General features: G+C 43.1%; 1 protein-coding gene across 1 annotated transcript; it reads left to right on the plus strand.

Moving 5' to 3' along the window:
- Positions 1-179: 179 nt before the first annotated feature.
- cand2 (cullin-associated and neddylation-dissociated 2 (putative)) lies at positions 180-20,383 on the plus strand. Its single transcript, XM_056274228.1, is given in 24 exon segments — positions 180-247; positions 566-709; positions 951-1,105; positions 1,331-1,454; positions 2,022-2,079; positions 3,148-3,346; positions 4,086-4,191; positions 4,415-4,563; positions 6,006-6,316; positions 7,355-7,496; positions 7,746-7,864; positions 8,203-8,358; positions 8,764-8,985; positions 10,142-10,348; positions 10,598-10,785; positions 11,172-11,337; positions 14,933-15,073; positions 15,948-16,087; positions 16,402-16,577; positions 17,638-17,733; positions 17,857-18,026; positions 18,791-18,955; positions 19,218-19,325; positions 19,394-20,383. Coding segments are annotated over 24 exon segments (3,741 nt in total). The 3' UTR covers positions 19,625-20,383.
- Positions 20,384-21,743: the final 1,360 nt, after the last annotated feature.

The following is a 21,743-nucleotide window of genomic DNA, read 5'->3' on the forward strand; positions in this document are numbered from 1 at the left end:
TTTTGTCTTGCCCACTAAGTGTCAAATTCCCCACTAGTTTGTTACTAGACCAGCAACGGAGTTTCTCGCTATCCTCGCCTGTCTCGCCATGTTGTCCGGCTAAATCTCCTGCACTTCTCTTGTTTGTACAGAGAGAAAGAAACCCTGGAATTGGCACAGACAGCTATAGTACTTCCAAGATGTCGAATGTATCTTACCACGTCTCCAATTTGTTGGAGAAAATGACATCAACTGATAAAGATTTTAGGTAAGATACTAGTGAGCAACTTCTGTGCATGACAGTGAGATGACACTTTTTGGCTATCATGACACATTGACTTCCAATAGTGAATGTCTAATCCTAATCCACCATGACACAAAGCAACTTTTTCAACAATGTTATATAATGTGTCAGATCACTGTCAGAGACCATCACAAACATTGAGGCATTAACCATGTTTTACTCACCGTGTGTCTGGGAGGCTGACAGTTCAGAGACAGTGTCTCTTCAGCGATATCTTATAAGAATGACGTCTTTCTGCCTTCCTCTGTCTGTGTTCACACACACTTATATGTGTACATCTAGGTTCATGGCTACAAATGATCTTATGTTGGAGTTGCAGAAGGACAGCATCAAGTTGGACGAGGACAGTGAGAGGAAGGTGGTGTCCATGCTCCTCAAACTACTGGAGGACAAGAATGGAGAGGTGCAGAACCTAGCTGTCAAATGGTAAAATACACACACACACACACACACACACACACACACACACACACACACACACACACACACACACACACACACACACACACACACACACACACACACACACACACACACACACTCGTGGACACAGAAATGAGAACAAGGATCTGTGGTGTCCGATATATGTAGTAACCAAAACATTTAAAACCTTACTGTTTGTAATTTAACTTGTTTATATTCAACAACAATTGTGTTTGTTTTGCAGCCTGGCCCCTCTGGTAAGCAAGGTGAAGGAGTACCAGGTGGAGACGATGGTTGACACATTGTGTTCCAACATGTTGTCAGACAAGGAGCAGTTGAGAGACATCTCCAGCATGGGACTCAAGACTGTCATAGCTGAGTTGCCACCATCGTCTTCAGGTAAGAGCTGAGATAGAGCCACCACAGTGCTGTGCCAGGATAGGAGTGTCACCTCCCTCAAGCCTTTGTCATGTAGAGGCGAAGGGAATTGATTCTCTGTATTAATGTGTGTGTGATTGCTGTTTCTCTGGTGTTTTGTTTCCGTAAGTGCTGTTTTGGGTTACCATTTTTTTTCTTCACATTATTTTTTTTTCTTGGTTATTCTGTATTTGTTTGAGGTTTCAGGTTTGACACTGACAGCCAGTGTGTGTAAGAAGATTACCTGTCAGTTGATTGGTGCAATGGGTAAACAGGAAGACGTGTCAGTTCAGTTGGAAGCCCTTGACATTCTATCGGACATGTTGGGAAGGTAAGAGTGGCTGATTGCCATTATGCAAATTTTGAGATTTGCATTTTCATGGAGAAGTTCCTCCTTTTTTTTTAAAGCAGAGTGAAAACCCTGTGTAGTAGTTGTACAATTATTCAAAAAAGATCTTAGAACACAAAGGCAGGTTGAAAACCAAGTGTGATGCTATGACGACCCCCCCCGAAACAAACATATATTCATATCAAGGGAATAAAGTTTACTGGGCAGGTAATCACCATTGGCCAGATGAGCCAATGAGCTGCTTCCTCCACCCAGTGCTCAAATTGCACTCCATTTACTATCGAATCGATATTCTGCTCATTCATTCTGGTGAAGCATTGAGTGACAGCAAATGCACATATAAATGTACACCAACAAATCTATTCTCTAAGACCATTAAATGGTCCTGTCAATGCCTAAATTGTAAAACCAGCTTCAGGTAGCAACTCTTATTAAGTTTTGTATATTGTTTCCTGATTATGACTGTGTAAAGAAGAAATCAGACATTTTTTTTTTTGTTATTTAAGATCAATTTCTTTTTTATTTTATTTCATTTTATCTAATTTCCAGGCTGAGCGGGGCACTGGTCAGTTTCCATGGCTCTCTTCTCTCCAGCCTGCTACCACAGGTAACAGACTTTTTACCTATTTGTCTATGAATCAGTAAACAATGTGTTTACCTCATTTTTGAAATTTTTTATGCTTCTTTTTGTAGTAGTAGCGGTATTGGTATTATTTGTAGTGATGGTTATATTGGTAGTAAAAGTGGTATTTTTATTAGTGTAATTCAGGTAGTTGTAGTGGTAGGGATGAGATAATATAAGTTTTATTACTCACAAGGAGATCAGCAAAACTGCAATTTGTTTAACATAGCTGTTGAGAATTGTGGCAAAGCCCAGAAAACAGAATCCACACAAATACAATAGGATAAGATGAAAAATACACTGTCTTTAGATTAATCTTAGAAGTTCTTATGAGCTAAAAACTGACTCGCTTATTTACAGGTGACTGCTGTTTATAGATTTATTCATTCAAAGTCGTGTTCAAAGAGCATGCATGCAGGATGTATTTACGAGTTGTTGACTGTCAGATTTACAGCCACTGTTGTCAGATTTAGTGTTAGTGTAAGTGTCTGCAATATGAGTAGTATTAGTTGTAGGGTTACCTGTGAATATTGTCATGGAAATTGCCTGCAAACACCCAAGACTCATGAAATAACACACAAAACATTGACGGGTTGAGGACTAAAATATATTGTATACAACACATTGAAGAGAAACAACGCCACACGGAAGTGAAAGGGAGCCGTCTCTCACCGAGGAGAGAGGCACTCAGTGTCTTTATAGTTCAGCAAAACAAAGAAGTCTTACATGTTTAGCCCGGCGATGTGTAAAGATAATCAACCTATACTCACACTCCTGCATGCAATAGGGAGAACTAATCCTAGCAAGAGTCAACATAAGTATCACTTTCCTCAGACGCACAGGCAAATGGAAACACAAGGCTCTCCAAGATCTCCACATATGATGTGTCGTATGACAGCACATGTTGATTTCTTGACATACAACATGTCTCATGACACAGCCTCCTTTTAAGATGCATCTAACCAAAATAGCAACACATGCATAAAGAAACAAGTACATAATGAATAATGCATTCACGCTTCCTTTTCAATACGTTTTCATATGTCCTCTCAGCTGACAAGCCCCAGAATGGCAGTTAGGAAGCGCTCCATCTTGGCTCTTGGTCACCTGGTACCTTGCTGTAGCCCCGCCCTCTTCTCCCAGCTTACTGAACACCTATTGGTTGAGCTGGCCAAGGGCCCTCCCACTTCATTGACCCGAACATACATCCAGTGTCTAGCAACCGTCAGCCGCCAAGGAGGGTCTCGAGTCGGTGAGATTTTTATGTTAGATTTAATGCATGCTTACATATTTAGATATCTGCTTAACAGTATTCACACTTTTATTTTGCCATTATGAACAAACAGTTTCATGGGGGGGGGGGTTAATATGCAAGTATAACTGATCATTATGCAGATCTGAGTCAACCAGTATAACTAAACAATATAAGTAGCAATAATGGTTAACAGTACAAGTAACAATATAAGTAAAATGATGCAACATTTGTTTAAACATGCACGTGTCATGGTGGCCCAGTGGTTAGCACTGTTGCCTCACATCAAGAAGGTCCTGGGTTCGAACCCCAGGCTGTCCCAGGTCCTTTCTGTGTGGAGTTTGCATGTTCTCCCCGTGTTTGTGTGGTTGTCCTCCAGGTGCTCCGGTTTCCTCCCACCATCAAAAAGACATGCATATTAGGGTTAATACCCCTGTCTGTGTCCCTGAGCAAGGCAATGGAAAGAAGAACTGGAGTTGGTCCCCGGGAGCTACAACTGCCCACTGCTGCTATACAATAGGATGGGTTCAATGCAGGAAACAAATGTCATTGTAACTGTACAATGAAAAAATAAAGTGGCTCTCTTCGTTTTTCTTGCAGTACACAGACAGGTGGTACATGTTTTATGTGGACAATTTCGATTCAGGTATAGATTCACTGAACACGTACTTTGTGTGTGTGTGTGTGGGTGTGTGTGGGTGTGTGTGTGTGTGTGTGTGTGTTTGTGTGTCTCCCACAGGGGAGCACTTAGAGAAGCTGATTCTCATGGTGGTGAAGTTCACTGGTGTGGAGGATGATGAACTGAGAGAACACTGCTTCCAGGCCTTCGAAGCCTTTATACGCAGGTAAATACGTACATATAGATAGAAAGTTGTACACACACAACTATTCTCTGTCTTTGACTTTCTCGCACCCTCTCACAGACGAACAACACGGACTTTCTCTCTTGTTCGCAATAGTTCAGTTTCTCACTCTTTCTCACCTTTTCATAGTCATACTTTCTTTTACTATACTTGCTGTCTCTCCAATGTTCTATCTCAGCCTTGTTCAATAACTTCATGTTGACAGATGCCCAAAGGAGATGTCACCCCATGTTAATACAGTGCTAAAGCTGTGTCTTAACTTCATGACCTTTGACCCCAACTATAACTATGACGTTGATGACGAGGAGGATGATGATGGCATGGACATAGAGGATGGGTTAGACCAAGGTGTGTGTGTTTATGTGCTTTAGTACATGAGGGAGAGCGATGACAGCTTTAGGGATTAGTTTATCAGTCTATCTGGAGAGCTATATGGGATTAAGTGCCTTTCTCAAGGGCACCTCAACAGTAGTTGCTATAGAGTTGGGTTGAGGGGGCTGCTCATTCATTGTTAAGTTTTCTATTCAAATCTCATGAGTGAAGTCTATATATAGTGTAATATATTTACTATAATAGTCAAGTCAATTCTATTTGTATAGCCCAATATCAAAATTACAAATTTGTCTCAAGGACATCCTGTCTTTAGACCCTCACAGCGGATAAGGAACAACTCCCTAAAAAAAAACCTTTAACAAGGAGAAAAAATAGGAAGAAACCTTGGGAGAGCAACAGAGGAGGGCTCTCTCTCCCAAGACGGACATAATACATGTATGTAAACCAGTGGCCTTCTAGTCTCGAACTTCAAATATTTGGCTCTATTCTTCCCCTACACACCAGACTAAGAATCAAAACTTGTTTTATCTGATTAAATTTGCAAGGAAAATGTATAAAGAATTAGACAGGATTAGGCAATGTGTAAAACGCATACAATGCTCTCGACATTATAAAGTAAAATATCTAAGTATGTGTATTTAAAGTTCCTTAAACATTTCCTCTTTACATAGTTCAAAAACCAAATGTAACAAGTTCACAGGTAGGAAAAATGTCCAGCTAATAAAACTTTAATATACAGTATTCACAGATACCACATATTGATATTGATGTATGTTAATATGTACAGATATGCATCATATTAATCAAAGTATATGATACCACATGTTTGTTGGTTTTTAAAGATTAAACAAAGTGTTGGGGCATCCGGATTGCATAGCGGTCTATTCCGTTGCCTGCCAACACAGGGTTCGCCGGTTTGAATCCCTGTGTTACCTCTGGCTAGGTCAGGTGTCCTTACAGACACAATTGGCCGTGTCTGCGGGTGGGAAGTTGGATGTGGATATGTGTCCTGATCGTTGCTCTAGCGCCTCCTCTGGTTGGTCGGGGCACCTGTTCAGGGAGGAGGGGGAACTGGGGGGAATAGTGTGATCCTCTCACGCGCTACATCCCCCTGGCAAAACTCCTCACTGTCAAGTGAAAAGAAGCGGCTGGTGACGCCACATGTATCGGAGGAGGCATGTGGTAGTCTTCAGCCCTCCCCGGATTGGCAGAGGGGATGGAGCAGCGACCGGGATGGCTCGGAAGAGTGGGGTAATTGGCAGGGTACAACTGGGGAGAAAAAAGGGGGTGAAAAAAAGATTAAAAAGTGTTATTAATTGGGGTGGGTGTGTGATTTTTGCTTTTTTACACAGGACAATGCAGAAACAGGAGATATAGTTGAGAGAAAGGGTTTAGTCTGAGGCCATATAACGGCGATCATGCTGTGTTTTAACTTTCAATTTGTCTAAAATAATTTACCCCAGAATCAGATGATGAGTACAGCGATGATGACGACATGAGCTGGAAGGTTCGCCGCTCTGCTGTCAAATGTCTGGAGGCGCTGATCGCCACACGCAGGGACCTCCTCCTCTCTTTTTACTCCTCTGCCTGCCCCGCCCTCCTGGCCCGATTCAAGGAGCGTGAGGAGAACGTACGGGCAGACATCTTTGCAGCGTTTGTGATGCTGCTGAGGCAGACGCGGGCAGGGTCAACTCACCAGATCCTTATGGCGGCCAGAGTGGACAAGGGGGTGACTAGGGAAGAGGAACCAGCAGTCGCTATGCTAAAGAAACAGGTGGAGATTATGATTTCCAGAAAACTCTGGTGATCTCTTGGAGTTTAACATAATGAACGTATCTTAAATATTCTAAGCCTTTATTGAGACGGGGTGAGTAGTGGGGGAGACAGAGTAGTTGAGTAGTTATGCAGTTTTAGTGAGATTTGGTCCTAGGTCAGTGGCACAGTAGCGCAGTGGTTAGCACAGTCGCCTCACAGCAAGAAGGTCCTGGGTTCGAGCCCCGGGGTAGTCCAACCTTGGGAGTCATCCCAGGTTGTCCTCTGTGTGGAGTTTGCATGTTCTCCCCGTGTCTGCATGAGTTTCCATCGGGTGCTCCGTTTTCCTCCCACTGTCCAAAGACATGTAGGTCACGTGAATCGGTCATGTTAAATTGTCCCTAGGTGTGACTGTGTGTGTGTGTGTGTGTGTGTGTGTGTGTGTGTGTCTGTGTGTGTGTGTGTCAGCCCTGTGATTGCCTGGCGGCCTGTCCAGGGTGTCTCCCCATCTGCCGCCCAATGACTGCTGGGATAGGCTCAAACATCCCCGCGACCCTTAGAGCAGGGTAAGCGGTTTGGATAATGGATGGATGGATGGATTATCCTAGGTCAGTAGGAGCACACATGGTTGCAAAAGTCTCGGGACATGATTTCAGATGCTCTGTTTTTGGCCCAACACATTTCTTACTGGTGCTTGGGGAAAAAAGAAAACTATAGATTTGTAGAATATAGATCCATAGATACTTTTGTTACCATACAAAAAGTTATCAAAGAAAGTTGGTGTTCTCTGTGTTGGTGGGGGTTAATGCCACACCCTGCAGTTTTTCCTGCTGTCCAAAGATGTACATGTCAGGGAAACTGGAGACTGTACATAGCCCGTATGAACAGGAGTGTGATTGATTTGTCTGTGTGTCGGTCTTGGCAGTTGACGAGTCAACGGTGTCTTCCTCCCCTCTGCCCAAAGTATGCTGTGACATGCACAAGTGAAGGGGTTAAATGAAATGGCTGGATTGATCTTACTATCAAAGTACCTTATCATGTGTGTCTGATCTCTCTCCAGGTACCCGTGATAGTGAAGTCTCTCCACAGGCAGCTGAAGGAGAAGAGTATCAAATCAAGACAGGGCTGTTTCTGTCTTCTCAGTGAACTGGCCCATACAGTACCTGGAGCCCTGGAGCATCACATCCCTGCCTTAATACCTGGTACTGTAATACTGCAATACTACACACACACACACACACATTTGAACAACAACAACAGCAACAACAACTCTCTATGTTTTCAACTCTGTTTATCTAATGTTTTCTTCCACACACTTGCTCTCTTCTCCCTGTCTTTCCCACTCCCATCCTATTTTTCTTTCTTTCTTTCTTTCTTTCTTTCTTTCTTTCTTTCTTTCTTTCTTTCTTTCTTTCTTTCTTTCTGCTTTCCTCCCCTTTTCCTCCCTCCAGGCATTGTCTTCTCCCTGACAGACAAGGCCACTTCCTCCACTATGAGGATTGAAGCACTTTCCTTCCTCAATATCCTCCTTCTCTCCCATCCTCCCCAAGCCTTTCAGCCACACATACAGGTTCACTACCGCCTCTTTCTGTTTCAAGGACATTATTCCTTTTATTGTGCCAGTTTTAATGCATGAGGTGACATCAAATGAGGGTATGTGCACAAAAAAATATTTTAAGGGTATGTCATAAATAACTTATTTGATAATGTTTTCTGATTATAAATCATGACAACTCAAACAATAGGACTGTTGGGTTTTTAAAGTCAAAACAATACATATATACCTTGGTCAAACCTTTTACAGCTGCCAAAAAAAGCATTTGAACTGCTCAGCTGTCAGACGCTTTCATGCCATTTCATGTAAAAGTGAAACGGTTCCTCTCTTCTTCATTGCTCTCTGCCATGTAGGTGCTGGTGCCCCCTCTGGTGGGGTGTGTGGATGACAGCTTTTACAAAACCAGCTCAGAGGCTCTGCTGGTCACCCAGCAGCTGGTGAAGGTGATGAGACCACTGGATCAGCCCCCCACAGCAGGAGGATTTAACCCCAAACCCTTCATAAAAGACGTAATGCTCTGTTGGCTTTGACTAGTTTGATTTTGGCTGGTTTGACTCAGAAGTTTTGTTCTGCTTATGCATGACTTTTAAAGCCCGTCCTGATCTGTTCAGTTTTATTCTGTTCTGTTTGAAGTCTGTCTTGATCTCCTCTGTCCTTTCTTCTCTGGTTATTTTCTGCTTGAAGATTCAGCTGTTCCCTATACATAACGTTTTTTTAACTTGATGTGATCAATCAGAGATGGTTTTACCCTTCTCTTTGTCTTTAATTCAACTTAAAGTAATTAACTTATAATTCCCTGTGATCCCCTCTTTACTGGTTGGATATTAAGAACTGAGTTCAATTGTTTTCTGATAAGAACAGAAATTGTTTATCGTCATTTATTAAAAATAAGCCTTTAAACCTTCACTCCGTAGGTATTTTCTGCAACCTTGAAGAGGCTGAAGGCCACAGACATTGACCAGGAAGTGAAAGAAAGGGCTATTTCTTGTATGGGTCACATGGTGTGTCACCTTGGTGACCATTTGGGGGCTGAGCTATCAGGTGTTTTGGCAATCCTCCTGGAAAGGCTGAAGAATGAGATTACCAGACTGACAGCAGTTAGGACGGTAACACTCATCTCATCCTCACCCTTAAAGGTACTTTATAAAAACAGTTTTCAAAGTTCTTTTTCCTGAATGAAATCATTTGAACTCTTTTTAGCCATACAGATATGGTGACTATCACTTTTAACACTGAGGTTAAAAGTATCTTTCACCCAAAGACCTGCAAAAAAAGCAGGAGCATGAAGTATTTAAAAGTTGAAGACAAACCATACCCGTTGACTAGTGATATGACATCATTTTGATTTTGATAATAAAATGTTTCTCTTAACCCAAACCTGGTTCTGCTTTTGGTTTATACAATGTACTCTACAAGCTTGTTTGGGTGGTATGGTGGCCCAGTGGTTAGTGATGTTGCCTCACAGCAAGAAGGTCCTGGGTTCGAACCCTGGGGTTTTCCAACCTCAGGGGTTGTCCTTTGTGTGGAGTTTGCATGTTCTCCTGTCTCTGTGGTGGGTTTTCTGTAGGTGCTCTGGTTTCCCCCACCATCAAAAGAAACATGCATATTAGGATTTATACTCCTGTCTGTGCCCCTGACCAAGGCAAAGGGAAAATAATTGGAGTTGGTCCCTGGGTTCAGCATGAAGGCAGCAGCCCACTGCTCCTAGCTTCTCAGATCACAGCCAGGATGGGTTGATTTGTAGTAAGTGAATTTCCCCAAGAGGACTAAAAATTAAACGTAATTAATAACTTAAAGTCTTAATTTTCTCCTAAACATATTATAAATGTCTCATGTCTAACTTCAGTTGGACTTTGGTAAGGCTCTCGGCATATGATAAATCCAGCACACTAAACTTATTTTTTAGTTTTTGCAAGACATATGTCAGTCAAAAATGTTAAGCCGTTAAATTACACATATTTTCACAGAATAATTTGGAGACACCAAGTCCATATTGCGAATCCACCGAGCATCATCTCATCTAAGGACAACATGTAGAATGTGTCCATTCTGCATAGTTAGTCATATGCATTTATTTCAAACACTAATTGCCTTCGAGGAAATATATCTCCATTTTTAATCTGTCCCTCTTTCATCTTCTCCATTTTTCCATCTGTCTCTGTCCTAAGTTGTATTTGTCCACAAAATTACCACTGAAGTAACACAACAAAATGGTTATAGTTACTGAAACATAGTTAGCCTTCTCTCTTCCTCTCCATCTCTCTGCTAACTTGCTTTCTTTTTGCTTTTCAGATTAACTTGTCTTCCATCCTGCCCGAGGCTTTGCCTGTGTTGGGGTCCTTCTTGAGGAAAAACCAGCGGGCGCTGAAGCTTGGCACACTTGAATGCCTCACAGCCCTGGTCAGCCACCATGCCTCCAATATCAAACCTGCTGCGCTGGAGCCCGTTCTGGCTGAACTGCCCTCCCTGGTGGATGAGAGTGACATGCACGTATCACAGGTGGGTTAGGGAAAGAGGGATGAGGGGAGAGAGATAGAAATGGGGTAGAAGTGTATAGGATTGAAATGAGAGACGAGATTTTTTTTGAAATTTTGAAATTTTATTTTATTTTAAAAGATTTTGCTTTTTTTTTACAATTTTCATGGTGATGAAAATTCAAATGCAACTTGATTGGTTGATTGATTGATTGATTATTATAATAATATATTTTTTATTAAATATATTATGTTTGTTATTTTTTGCCTCTAGGTATCCATAACCTTGCTGACATGCATTGCCAAAGCTTGCCCTTCCTCCCTGGCTAAGATCACATCATCTTTGTTACCGGGGATATTCAGACTAGTCCATTCTCCACTGCTCCAAGGGGGTGCACTGGCAGCCATATTAGAGTTTCTGCAGGTGTTGGTTCTGTCCAAAACCAGTAACCTGGGCTATAGGTGAGGATATGTGCCTGTCTGTGACTGTCTTTATATTCATTGATAAGTGATTCAGATTTTTCATTATCACTTGACTCAAAAGTCCCCAAAGTTTAAAAAAAAAATCTGGGAATAAGATCCCCCATTAAAGCGGTTTTCTGGACCTTAGTAAGAGTTTAGGTGTGTGTTTGATTATATAAAATCAGCTCAATACATTTTTAAAAAAGCCTTTTTTTTAATTATGGTTCTCTTTTTCTTCCATTGCTTTCCCCGTCCTTTATTTGGATCTCTACTTCTATTCTTCCTGGGATGACTTCTTCCCTCCTCTGCTTTTTGCTCCCCCATTGTGTTTCTTGTTGCGCTCCCCTCTTCTCCATCCCATTGCTCTTCTCTTCCTCTGTCTTTAGCCAGTTGTTGAAGTTCCTAACAGGGCCCTTCCACAGTGCTAAGGCCCATCCAGAGAGCCCTGCCATACACAGGCAGTCCTACCACTCTGTGGCCCGCTGTGTGGCTGCACTGTCTGCCGCATGCCCCAAAGAAACACCGGGCATGGTGGCTGGACTTATGCAGGAGGTGGGTTCATTGTGTGTGCATGTTTGTGTTGACTGTATGTGAGCAACTGCAATGTAGTGTAAGCAAACCCATGATATGCAGAGCACCAACCATAACCCAAGAGCTCACTCAACCCCTTAACCCATTCTTCACATGGCTTCCATCTGGTCTCAGGTACAGGTCCCTCACCTGGAGATGGCCTGCTTTAAAGGCAGTTTTTTTCTGTCTGCCATTGAAGTTCTTAACTCTCTCAACCTCTAAACTCTTGTGTTAATATCTTGCTGTCTTCCCGTTCTCTATGCATGTCGTGAGGTATGTATAGTATGTGTACATGTATTCACTGTGTCACAACCTGGCTCTTGGGCGATGACAAATATAAGACACATCGTTTCAAAGATTAAACCAAGTAATTTATTTCACAAAAGTAACTGAAATGTCAGTATAACAAAAGATCACAAAACATGGGATGTAAATGTCAGTAGGGTCAGTGATGTTGGGTGTGCGTGGAGAGTAAGAACTGTGTGTGAATGTTGTAGAATGCATAAAATAAGTGAAGGAGAGCCAAGGAGAAACTAAGTCTGCCATACTGCCATAAAGTTAACCTTCTTTTGGATATTCATTGATATTCAACCAATCTGCCTACTAAACACTCTGATGGCATGGTGGTCCAGTGGTTAGTGTTGTCACCTCACAGCAAGAAGGGCCTGGGTTCGAACCCTGGGGTTGTCCAAACTTGGGGGTCATCCCAGGTCGTCCTCTGTGGAGTTTGCATGTTCTCCCCGTGTCTGCGGTGGGTTTTCTCCGGGTGCTCCGGTTTCCCCCACTATCAAAACAAACATGCATGTTAGGGTTTACACTCCTGTCTGTGCCCCTGAGCAAGGCAATGGGAAAACAACTGGAGTTGGTCCTCGGGCGCAGCATGAAGACAGCAGCCCACTGCTCCTAGCTACACAGATCACAGCTAGGATGGGTTCATTTGCAGTTAACGAAACTTCCCCAAGGGGTTTAATAAAGGAAATGTAATTTTTTTTTAAAAATTAACGCACTGCTGATTTATACTCTTCACACACCACAAAGCTTGGTTTGGGGATACATATTTCACCAATTTAATGTGTTTTCCAGTCGCAAATGTGCAAATACATATTTAACTACCTGACCACCACCCTCAATGCCGTCAAACGTGGTATGGAAAACACATTAATTTTACACACATACCACAGAATAGGAAAATAGTTCGCACTCTTGTCAAACAGTCCAAAAAGACTAGGTCTTTAAACAGATGCTGAGCTGAATGCATGTAAGATGAGATATAGAAAAATACCCGCACACTGATGGACAAACAAAAGAAATGTCCACACTGAGGTTTAAGGAGGCAAAGAACTTCTTGAGTATTTAAGGGTCCATAGTGCTGTACAAACACAAGTGCCACCCAAAAAGATGTGGGGTAATTAAAGAAAGAAAGAAACGTTTTGGTAAAATATCACGGTCGCCTCACAGCAAGAAGGCTCTGGTTTTGAGCCCCGGGGTAGTCCAACCTTGGGGGGTGTCCTGGGTCGTCCTCTGTGTGGAGTTTGCATGTTCTCCGCGTGTCTGCGTGGGTTTTGTCTGGGAGCTTCGGTTTCCTCCCACAGTCCAAAGACATGTAGGTCAGGTGAATCGGACACACTAAATTGCCTTTAGGTATAAATGTGTGCGTGTGTGTCGGCCTTGTGTGATGGCCTGGTGGCCTGTACAGGGTGTCTCCCTGCCTGCCGCCCAATGACTGCTGGGATAGGCTCAAGCATCCCCGCCACCCTGAGAGCAGGATAAGTGGTTTGGATAATGGATGGATGAATGGTTTAATCATGGAAACAATGTGTCTCGCATATTTGTCATGGCCCGAAAGCCAGGTTGTCACATGGAGGGTAAGCATGGTGTGTTAATGTGGTAGAATGCATAAAATAAGTGAAGGGGAACCAAGGAGAAACTAAGTCTGCCACATCATCAAAGAGGGTGCCTATTGAGAGAGAGAGAGAGAGAGAGAGAGAGAGAGAGAGAGAGAGAGAGAGAGAGAGAGAGAGAGAGAGAGAGAGAGAGAGAGAGAGAGAGAGAGAGAGAGAGAGAGAGAGAGAGAGAACCCAAGAACTGAACCCTGAAAAGAGTCCCCTGAAGCAGCTGGCTCTGAGGCTCACTAACCCTTTACTAATACTAAGACCAACCAACCTCAGGCCAGCACTACATTCCAAACAAACATGAGGATAAATCAGGCTATAAAACGCTGAAATCAAAACTCAAAACAAACTAGAAGTCTATCGGGCCCTAAAAACAAACTGTGCTTTGGAAGAATACCTCTTAACTGTCAGAGACAGGAAGCAGCGACAGATCCTCACCAAATACAGGCTCAGTGACCACAGTCTAGCCATTGAAAAGGGGAGACACAAAAAGATGTGGTTGCCAAAAGAGCAACGAACATGTGGTCAGTGCATGACAGATGAGGTGGAGACAGAGGTGCCCTTCCTCCTTAAATGTGAAAAATTTGAAAAACAGCGCTGGGCTTTTGTCAAGGAACTGGAACATGTGATTACAGAGTACCAGGAAATGGAAGACTCAGGTAAGCTGCGGGTGGTCCTGGGAGGGGGGCCAGCGATGAGCATTGCAGCAAGATTTATATTTTCCTGCCACAACCTGAGAGACAGTGGGTGACGGCACCCAATGTGCTACTGTTGTTGTTTAGTATCATAATCATTGTTGTTGTTGCTGTTATTATTATAATCATTGTTGTATTGTGTTGTTGTTGTTTTACATGCTTTGGCAATATGTACACGTATGTCATGCCAGTAAAGCACATATTGAATTGAATTGAATTGAGAGAGAGAGAGAGAGAGAGAGAGAGAGAGAGAGAGAGAGAGAGAGAGAGAGAGAGAGAGAGAGAGAGAGAGAGAGAGAGAGAGGGCCTAAATTTGTAATCTGGGAACACTTGACCCAGGTTTCCCCAGAAGGCACTGATTAAACCATCCCACAATTAATCTACCAGTTAACACGCAGACATTGCTGCCTACCAGCAGGGGTCATCGCAACTGTATGCAAAGCTCTGTTGTATCCTCTTGTAGGAAAATAAAGTATCTATCTAAATCAGTCACTCAAGTTGCATTTTATATAGCACTTTTCTAGCTGCAACAGCCACTCAAAGCGCTTTACAATTAATTCACACACACACACGTAATCTTCTGCTTTTCTCAGAAGCTGCTGAATTTGTTTGTCATCATTTTCAATGAGTGCTTCTGGTGAGAGAGGGACAGGAGTCAGTAAAACCCAGAGAGAGTTTCATTGAATGCGTGCGGCTGAATGTGTGAACACACTGCTAGAGCAACACAGCACTCCACTCCACTGTACTCTGCTATGCTATACTATACTGTAAAATTCTATTCTACTATTCTAAAATTCTATAATACTATTCATTCTAGTCTACTATACTATATAACACCATACCTATATTGTGCTATAGTACGCACTGTTTTATCCTCACTTTCATTATTCAAACTGTGAAAAAATTCCATTCCATACTCCCCTGCCGTCCTCCTACCTTCCTTTCCTGTACCTTCCTCCCCTCCTCTCCTCTCCTCTCCCCTGTTTCCAGATGAAAAACCCTGGGTCCCCTGAGCCAGCCCGTGTTTTGGCCCTGCTGTGTCTGGGAGAAGTGGGGAGGAGTGGGAGTCTAGGAGGGAGTAAGGAGTTGCAGGGAGTCATCCTGGAGGCATTCTCCTCCACCAGTGAGGAGGTAATACTTGGAACTAGAATCAGATGTAAAATCCGAATGTGTTTCTGGTACCCAGGTAATATGCTGGATGATACTGTACTTGTTTCCGAGAGGGAGATTAGCCTTTCTGTAAGCTCACCTCATAGATGTCATAGATGTCAAAGGTCACGAGCTGCTGTATCAGAGTCTCAGTTCAGTGTCTTACTCAAGGACCCTCAGCATGATGACCACAGTGCCGCTGTTCCAGCTATCACCACACAAACAGGGGTGTTGTGCAATAAAATTAAGTTTAACTTATATTGTTAATGACCTTGCAGCATTTATAAGTCATCTCTTTGCTCTTTGCTAGTGCATTACATTGTGTTGCATCATCCATTCTCTGTACTTAATCTAATTTAGGTTTGCAGGGGACTGGGGCAGATCCCAGCAGCCACTGCACAGAAGGACACAATATAACCTCAAGTAGTCATTGCTCCATAGCAGGGCACACATGCCAACACATTCTCACCTCGTGGCAGGGCTCTTTAATTCCAATTTATTTATATGCCGTTTCGTATTCGGCAGATTTACAGGAGATGACTGGATACCGTGAAAGTACACAAAGCTGGCTATAGGCTAGGAGAAATGTCAGGCCTTCCCTCTCCCCAAACAGTTATCATCAGGATGCCATTTTGCAAGGCACTTAACTGCTATTTGCTGTGATGTAGCTGCGTATGAACAATCTTAAGAGACTAGCTGTACTGCGCAGCAGGCACCTGTTTGCTGACACGGCACACGTGCTCAGCCAGACTCTTTCTTAGACAAATTAAGTTCAGAAAAAGAAACCGACTATTTGGAAAGTTGTTATTTAAAGAGGCTGCTTCCCCTTTTCAGTAACGGCTAACATCTGTTTTAGGTGAAGGCAGCTGCATCCTCTGCTTTAGGCAGCATGGCGGTGGGCAGTCTTAATGACTACCTGCCCTTCCTGCTGAAGGAAATCAGCTCGCAGCCGAAAAGACAATACCTATTTCTGCATTCTCTCAAAGAAGTCATCAGGTGTGTGTGTGTTACGCTCGCCTCTCTTTGACCTTGTCTTTCTCCAGTGTTTCCTGTCATTCTCTCCCCTCCTCACAGCTTGTGTAATTCAAATTTATTCAGCCTTAGCTTTTTAATTATAACCAGCCGTCTTTACATATGAATTAAAGTCCTCTGAGACCATAACAGTGATTTCAGGGCTGTACAAATACATTTAAATTGACTCTATTTTCATTTTCTTTCCTTTCCCTCCTTTTCCTCCTCTTTTCCTCTCTCCTCCTATCTCCTGATCCCCTTCCATGCTTCTCCTCTTGCTCTGATATCCATCCCTCCAGTGCCTGTCCAGCCTGTAGTCTGTCACCCCATGTGGAGTCTATATGGGCTTTACTGTTTCAGAACTGCCAGTGTCAGGAGGAGGGCACCAGGAACCTGGTGGCTGAATGTCTGGGCAAACTGACCTTAGTCAACTCTGCCCAACTCCTTCCCAGGCTTAAACAGCAACTCAATATCGGTAAGATGTGCGAGAAGATGTGGTGATCATTTTTGTGTGTTAGACGATACGACCACCATTGGTGCTGTGCCCTCACAGGGTACCAATGGAAACTATAACAGCCACTGTGGCGACCCCTGAGGAACAGGGAACAAGCTGAAAGAAGAAGAAGATGAAGAAGAAGATGATGCAGTTGACATTGTTGGGGTTGTATTTTAGGGGGTGGGGAGGATGTACACAAGCTTGCTGTCAAAGACCTAACAAGTGGCATGGGTCGGTCAGAAGGTGTGTCACCTGCGTGTGTTATGCCACTGCTTGTTTTTGTGTATGTGTATTTGACAACCCAAATACCTTGCTGTCATGTTGCACAGGGCTTCTCAAAGTCCGGACCTCGATCGGCATCCGGACCGAACAGCTAGTCAATACAGACCCAGCCCATACATTATGTTATGAATACGATATGAAGTGTAACGTTTTCTAATTTGTGCGTTGTTGCTGCCGAGTTCACACATTTATGTTACACTGGAATATTTGCTTTGGGGGTGGTGCGACGCATTTATCGCACGCTATCTTCACTTCGCCTGGTTCACTGTCTGTCCTCTGCTCCACTCCGTGTGTGTGTGTGTGTGTGTGTGTGTGTGTGTGTGTGTGTGTGTGTGTGTGTGTGTGTGGATGAGCTGAGTCTCGTGCTCGTAGAAACACGAAGAGCAGAGGCGAGAAGAGAAACTACTGTGACCATAAATGACAGTAATGAGTAGCCTACCAGTATGTGAGTTTTTGTTGGGCTTAGAGCCAGTCAGAGGCAGAGTAGAGCGGTACCTCCGGCTGGCAATCACACCTTTTGTGCCTGGCTTCAAGCAACGGATTGCAGGCAAGCCATGCCATTTCTCCCACTAAGCTCGAATGTATTTTGAGTGTCTTGACTGTGTTGAACTTGAATGATGTATGTTTCTTAAAAGTCAGAAATAGATTGATTTAGCATTATTTTGTTATCACCAATAGTTCTGGACCTTTGACCCTGAATAAAAATCCGATGCGGATCTTTGAGTAGTGTGAAACCCAAGCATATTTTCTTCTGCAGGCTCTCCTCTGGCACGCAGTACTGTAGTAACAGCTGTCAAATTCACTATTGTTGACCAGCCTGCACCCATAGACGCCCTCCTTAAAGACTGCATAGGTAATACACACACACATACACACACACACACACACACACACACACACACACACACACACACACACACACACACACACACACACACACACACACACACACAATGATGTCGTCTCTGTTTGCCAGGGGACTTTCTGAAGACTCTGCAGGATGGTGACATCAATGTACGCCGTGTCGCACTGGTGATGTTCAATTCGGCAGCCCATAATAAGCCATCCCTGATCCGTGGTCTGTTAGCAACCGTGCTGCCTCACCTCTATAAGGAGACACAGATCAGGAAGGACCTCATCAGAGAGGTGGGTTGACTGGCTAAAATAATGGAAGATGTCACTGAATGGTTAAACAGTCATTGGTCAAACGAGACCCCGCCAGAGCTGCACTAAATTGATTTTAAATCTGCCCCAAAACTTTTGTCGGCTAACCATTGTGTTTGTTACTTTGTTATATAGTGTTAAACATAAAAACTGTCCCCCATCCTCCCTCTATCCAGCAAAAAGCATGAATTAGTATTGCATTAGCCACTGTGTGTTTTAGCTGGTACTCTGTATTGGATAAATACAGGCTTTTTTTGGTATGTGTGTTAATTTGCATACGTTGGTCTGTACATCTGTGTATTTGTGTTTATGTGAATATATTCAGAATACAGCGTGGTGGCACAGTGGTTAGCGTGGTCGCCTCACAGCAAGAAGGTCCTGGGTTCGACCCCTGGGATTGTCCAACCTTGGGGGTCATTCCAGGTCATCCTCTGTGTGGGGTTTGCTTGTTCTCCCCGTGCCTGCGGGGGGTTTTCCCCAGGTACTCTGGTTTCCCCCACCATCAAAAAGACATGCATGTTAGGGTTAGTGCTCCTGTCTGTGCCCCTGACCGAGGCAAGGCAAGAAGAACTCGAGTTGGGCCTGGGTGCTGCACTGCGGCTGCCCACTGCTCCTATATAATAGGATGGGTCAAATGCAGAGCATAATTTCCCCACGGTGATCAATAAAGTATCTCAAAAAAAATCAAAAAATCAAAATTCACCTGTCTATGTACCCGGTTACACAGCTTTGCCTTTGTGTTGCAGGTTGAGATGGGTCCGTTTAAGCACACAGTGGATGACGGTTTGGACGTACGTAAGGCGGCATTTGAATGCATGTACACTCTACTGGACAGCTGTCTGGACGGGCTGGACGTGCTGGTGTTCCTGGACCATGTGGAGGAAGGACTCAAAGACCACTATGACATCAGGGTAGGTGGAGGAACACAGAAACCAAACGCAAACACACACACACACAGTCTGATATACATGACTCACATAGCTTTGTTTCTGTGACTTTGAATAGAAAAATTACCTCGTCTTTCCTTTTCTTTCCTTCCCCCCATCCCCTTCTCTTTTCCCCCCATCTCCCTATTCACCCTCCTGTGTTTCTTTTTGGGTTTGTTCTGTGCCTGTGTCTATGTGTGTATATGATTGCGTCTTTGTTTGTATCTGACATTGGTTGTGTGTGTAGATGCTCACCTTCTTGATGCTGGCCAGACTAGCCTCTCTGTGTCCCACTGCTGTTCTTCAAAGACTGGACAGACTGGTGGAACCACTTAAAGCTACATGCACCTCAAAGGTAACACACACACACACACACACACACCTCTACCTAACTCCCCCACCCCATCTCTTACTTTTCCACAGGTTAAGGCCGGCTCGGTGAAACAGGAGTTTGAAAAACAGGAGGAGCTCCGGCGTTCGGCTATGCGCGCTGTTGCCGCCCTGTTAGCATTGCCCGAGGTGGAGAACAGCCCCAGCATGGCTGACTTCGCCAACCAGATCAGAACCAATGCAGACATGGCGTCCATCTACCAGAGCGTCCAGTGTGGGGAGGGTGGCAGTTTCGGGCAAGCAGAGAGCATGGATATGAGCTAAACCTGGATTCTTGACTTACACTCGAAAAACAATTGGCCCTTTTAATAACTATTTACCATGTGACACCTTTCCAATGCTTGTGAAATCGGTACTTAAAACATATAGACATCACTCAGCAGATACACATCACCCATCATCATCAACCATCATTTTTTAAATCACCTTTCCTTTATCAGGTCTTACATTTCCAGCTGATTACACAGAGCCGTCAGTGTATTTTTTCAACCGCATTTGCGTATTTCCCACTAGAAATATTTCGATTTTAATTGGGAATACAAAATTAAAAACCACACTTTCCATTTTAATGTGTGGTAACTGACAGTCTATTTATTCAACAAATAGATTATTTGATAAGTGGATATCACAATAAATGTGATTACTAAGCTGAACCTCTGTGTTCCAAAAAGTGGGAATTTGAATTTTACCAGTTTAACACTAGGATGACGGTGTCTTTCAAACATTATTTTAACTGCCTGAGCTATAAAAGGACGACACTTCAATCAGGGCTTTGAAATCAGAACTAAGTTTATCAGATTGTAGGAATATTTACTTTTCTCAAGTCCACCTAGCCTGGCTTCATCCAGCTGTTGCCTCCTCTCGGTTCATTTGTCATACCGGTCCCAGGATGATGTTCCAAGAAATGATCAGAAAAATCGACGACAGAAATAACAAAAGAAAAAAAACCTGCAACAAAAATCAGAGCCATGATATCCGTTTTACTATGGCAGTGGAATAAATAAAAATATTCATCATCACCTATTTCCAGGATGGTTTATTAAATTTCTCTCAAAGGGGTGCATAAAAATTCAGACATCACATCTTTGGTTTCTTTTCGATACCTTCAATGTTCTGACAAAACCAAGCTAAACCAAAGAAAACACATGGGTAGTGCCTGCTCTCATCACTTACAGCATCAAAATACGATGCAAGAAAGCTTAATCTTGCTCTGAAGATAAATGACTCAAGTCAGATTATTTCCACACACAATTTAACTCACACACCAACGTGCCTTTTGAAATATGAGGAATAAACATGCACAAAGCCAGGTTTATAGAATACTTCTTCATATGATGGTGAGCAGAAATCTTTATTTGGCAAAATAAATTCACCCCAAAAAAGATATGTTCCCATGTTTAAGAGTGAAAATGTGCATTTTACAAAACTAGGCATCATGAGAAAGTTTTTTAGGGGTTTTTTTGTGAATAAGCATCTACATCATACATAGTACACCAAAGAGGCTGGCCTGTCTTCAATTGTCAAATAATCGTGGTGGCCTGTTCTCTATAGGATATATTACTGTAGCAACCAGACCCAACACACAAAAATGCAAAATTTGATGATTAACTGTACTATTGTAACATATCTGAATGCAATGTAAAGAAGAAAAAAAAGAAGCTTTTTTTTTCTTTTCTTTTTTTCCTGAAACCATCAGTGGTGTAGATAAAGTGCTCAACAAATGAGGAGCGGAGATGCATCCAGACTATAAACAATGTGGTGAGCAGACTTTGCTCAAAATGATGCCATGATCATGAACTATGGTCCATTTTCTAGTTTTGAGTCATATGAACGTTTAATCACAATATAATTAACTCGGTCCCAAAAGTAAGTAAAATCCATTGGGGTTTTACTTACCACATTGTTTATAGTCTGAATACATGTGCACCTTTTCCTCTCTTTGGTAGAGATGTCTACTGGTTCCTGACTCTCATACCCAAATATTCATTGGGCATGATACTGTGGGTATGATATAATTTCTTGGCTGTAGGGACGGGAAGGTAGAGATATGGCTTCTGGGTACACTGTGGGAAACCAACAACAAAGGCTCCAACATCCATTTGGCTCAAACAATGAGGATTAAGTAGTATTGGGGAATTCAGGGCTTATGGCAAAGTTACTGTGCATCTCTCAGGTATGGACAGAAACTGGTTAGCTCTGCCCAAACTCCTGCGGTTGGGTTTTGTCCACAGTCGAATAGAGAGGCTCCTGACAAGATGTGGACAAGTCAGTGACAGAAGAGAAGGTGGGGCCTTGGATGTCCTTGACAGTTGAATATTCACTAGCAGACAGGTGAACTTTGCTGTGTTCATCAGGGCTGGTTTTGAGCAAAAGGTTGCTGTAG

The sequence above is a fragment of the Lampris incognitus genome, chromosome 2 (genome assembly GCF_029633865.1).
Source record: "Lampris incognitus isolate fLamInc1 chromosome 2, fLamInc1.hap2, whole genome shotgun sequence".
Taxonomy (NCBI): domain Eukaryota; kingdom Metazoa; phylum Chordata; class Actinopteri; order Lampriformes; family Lampridae; genus Lampris; species Lampris incognitus.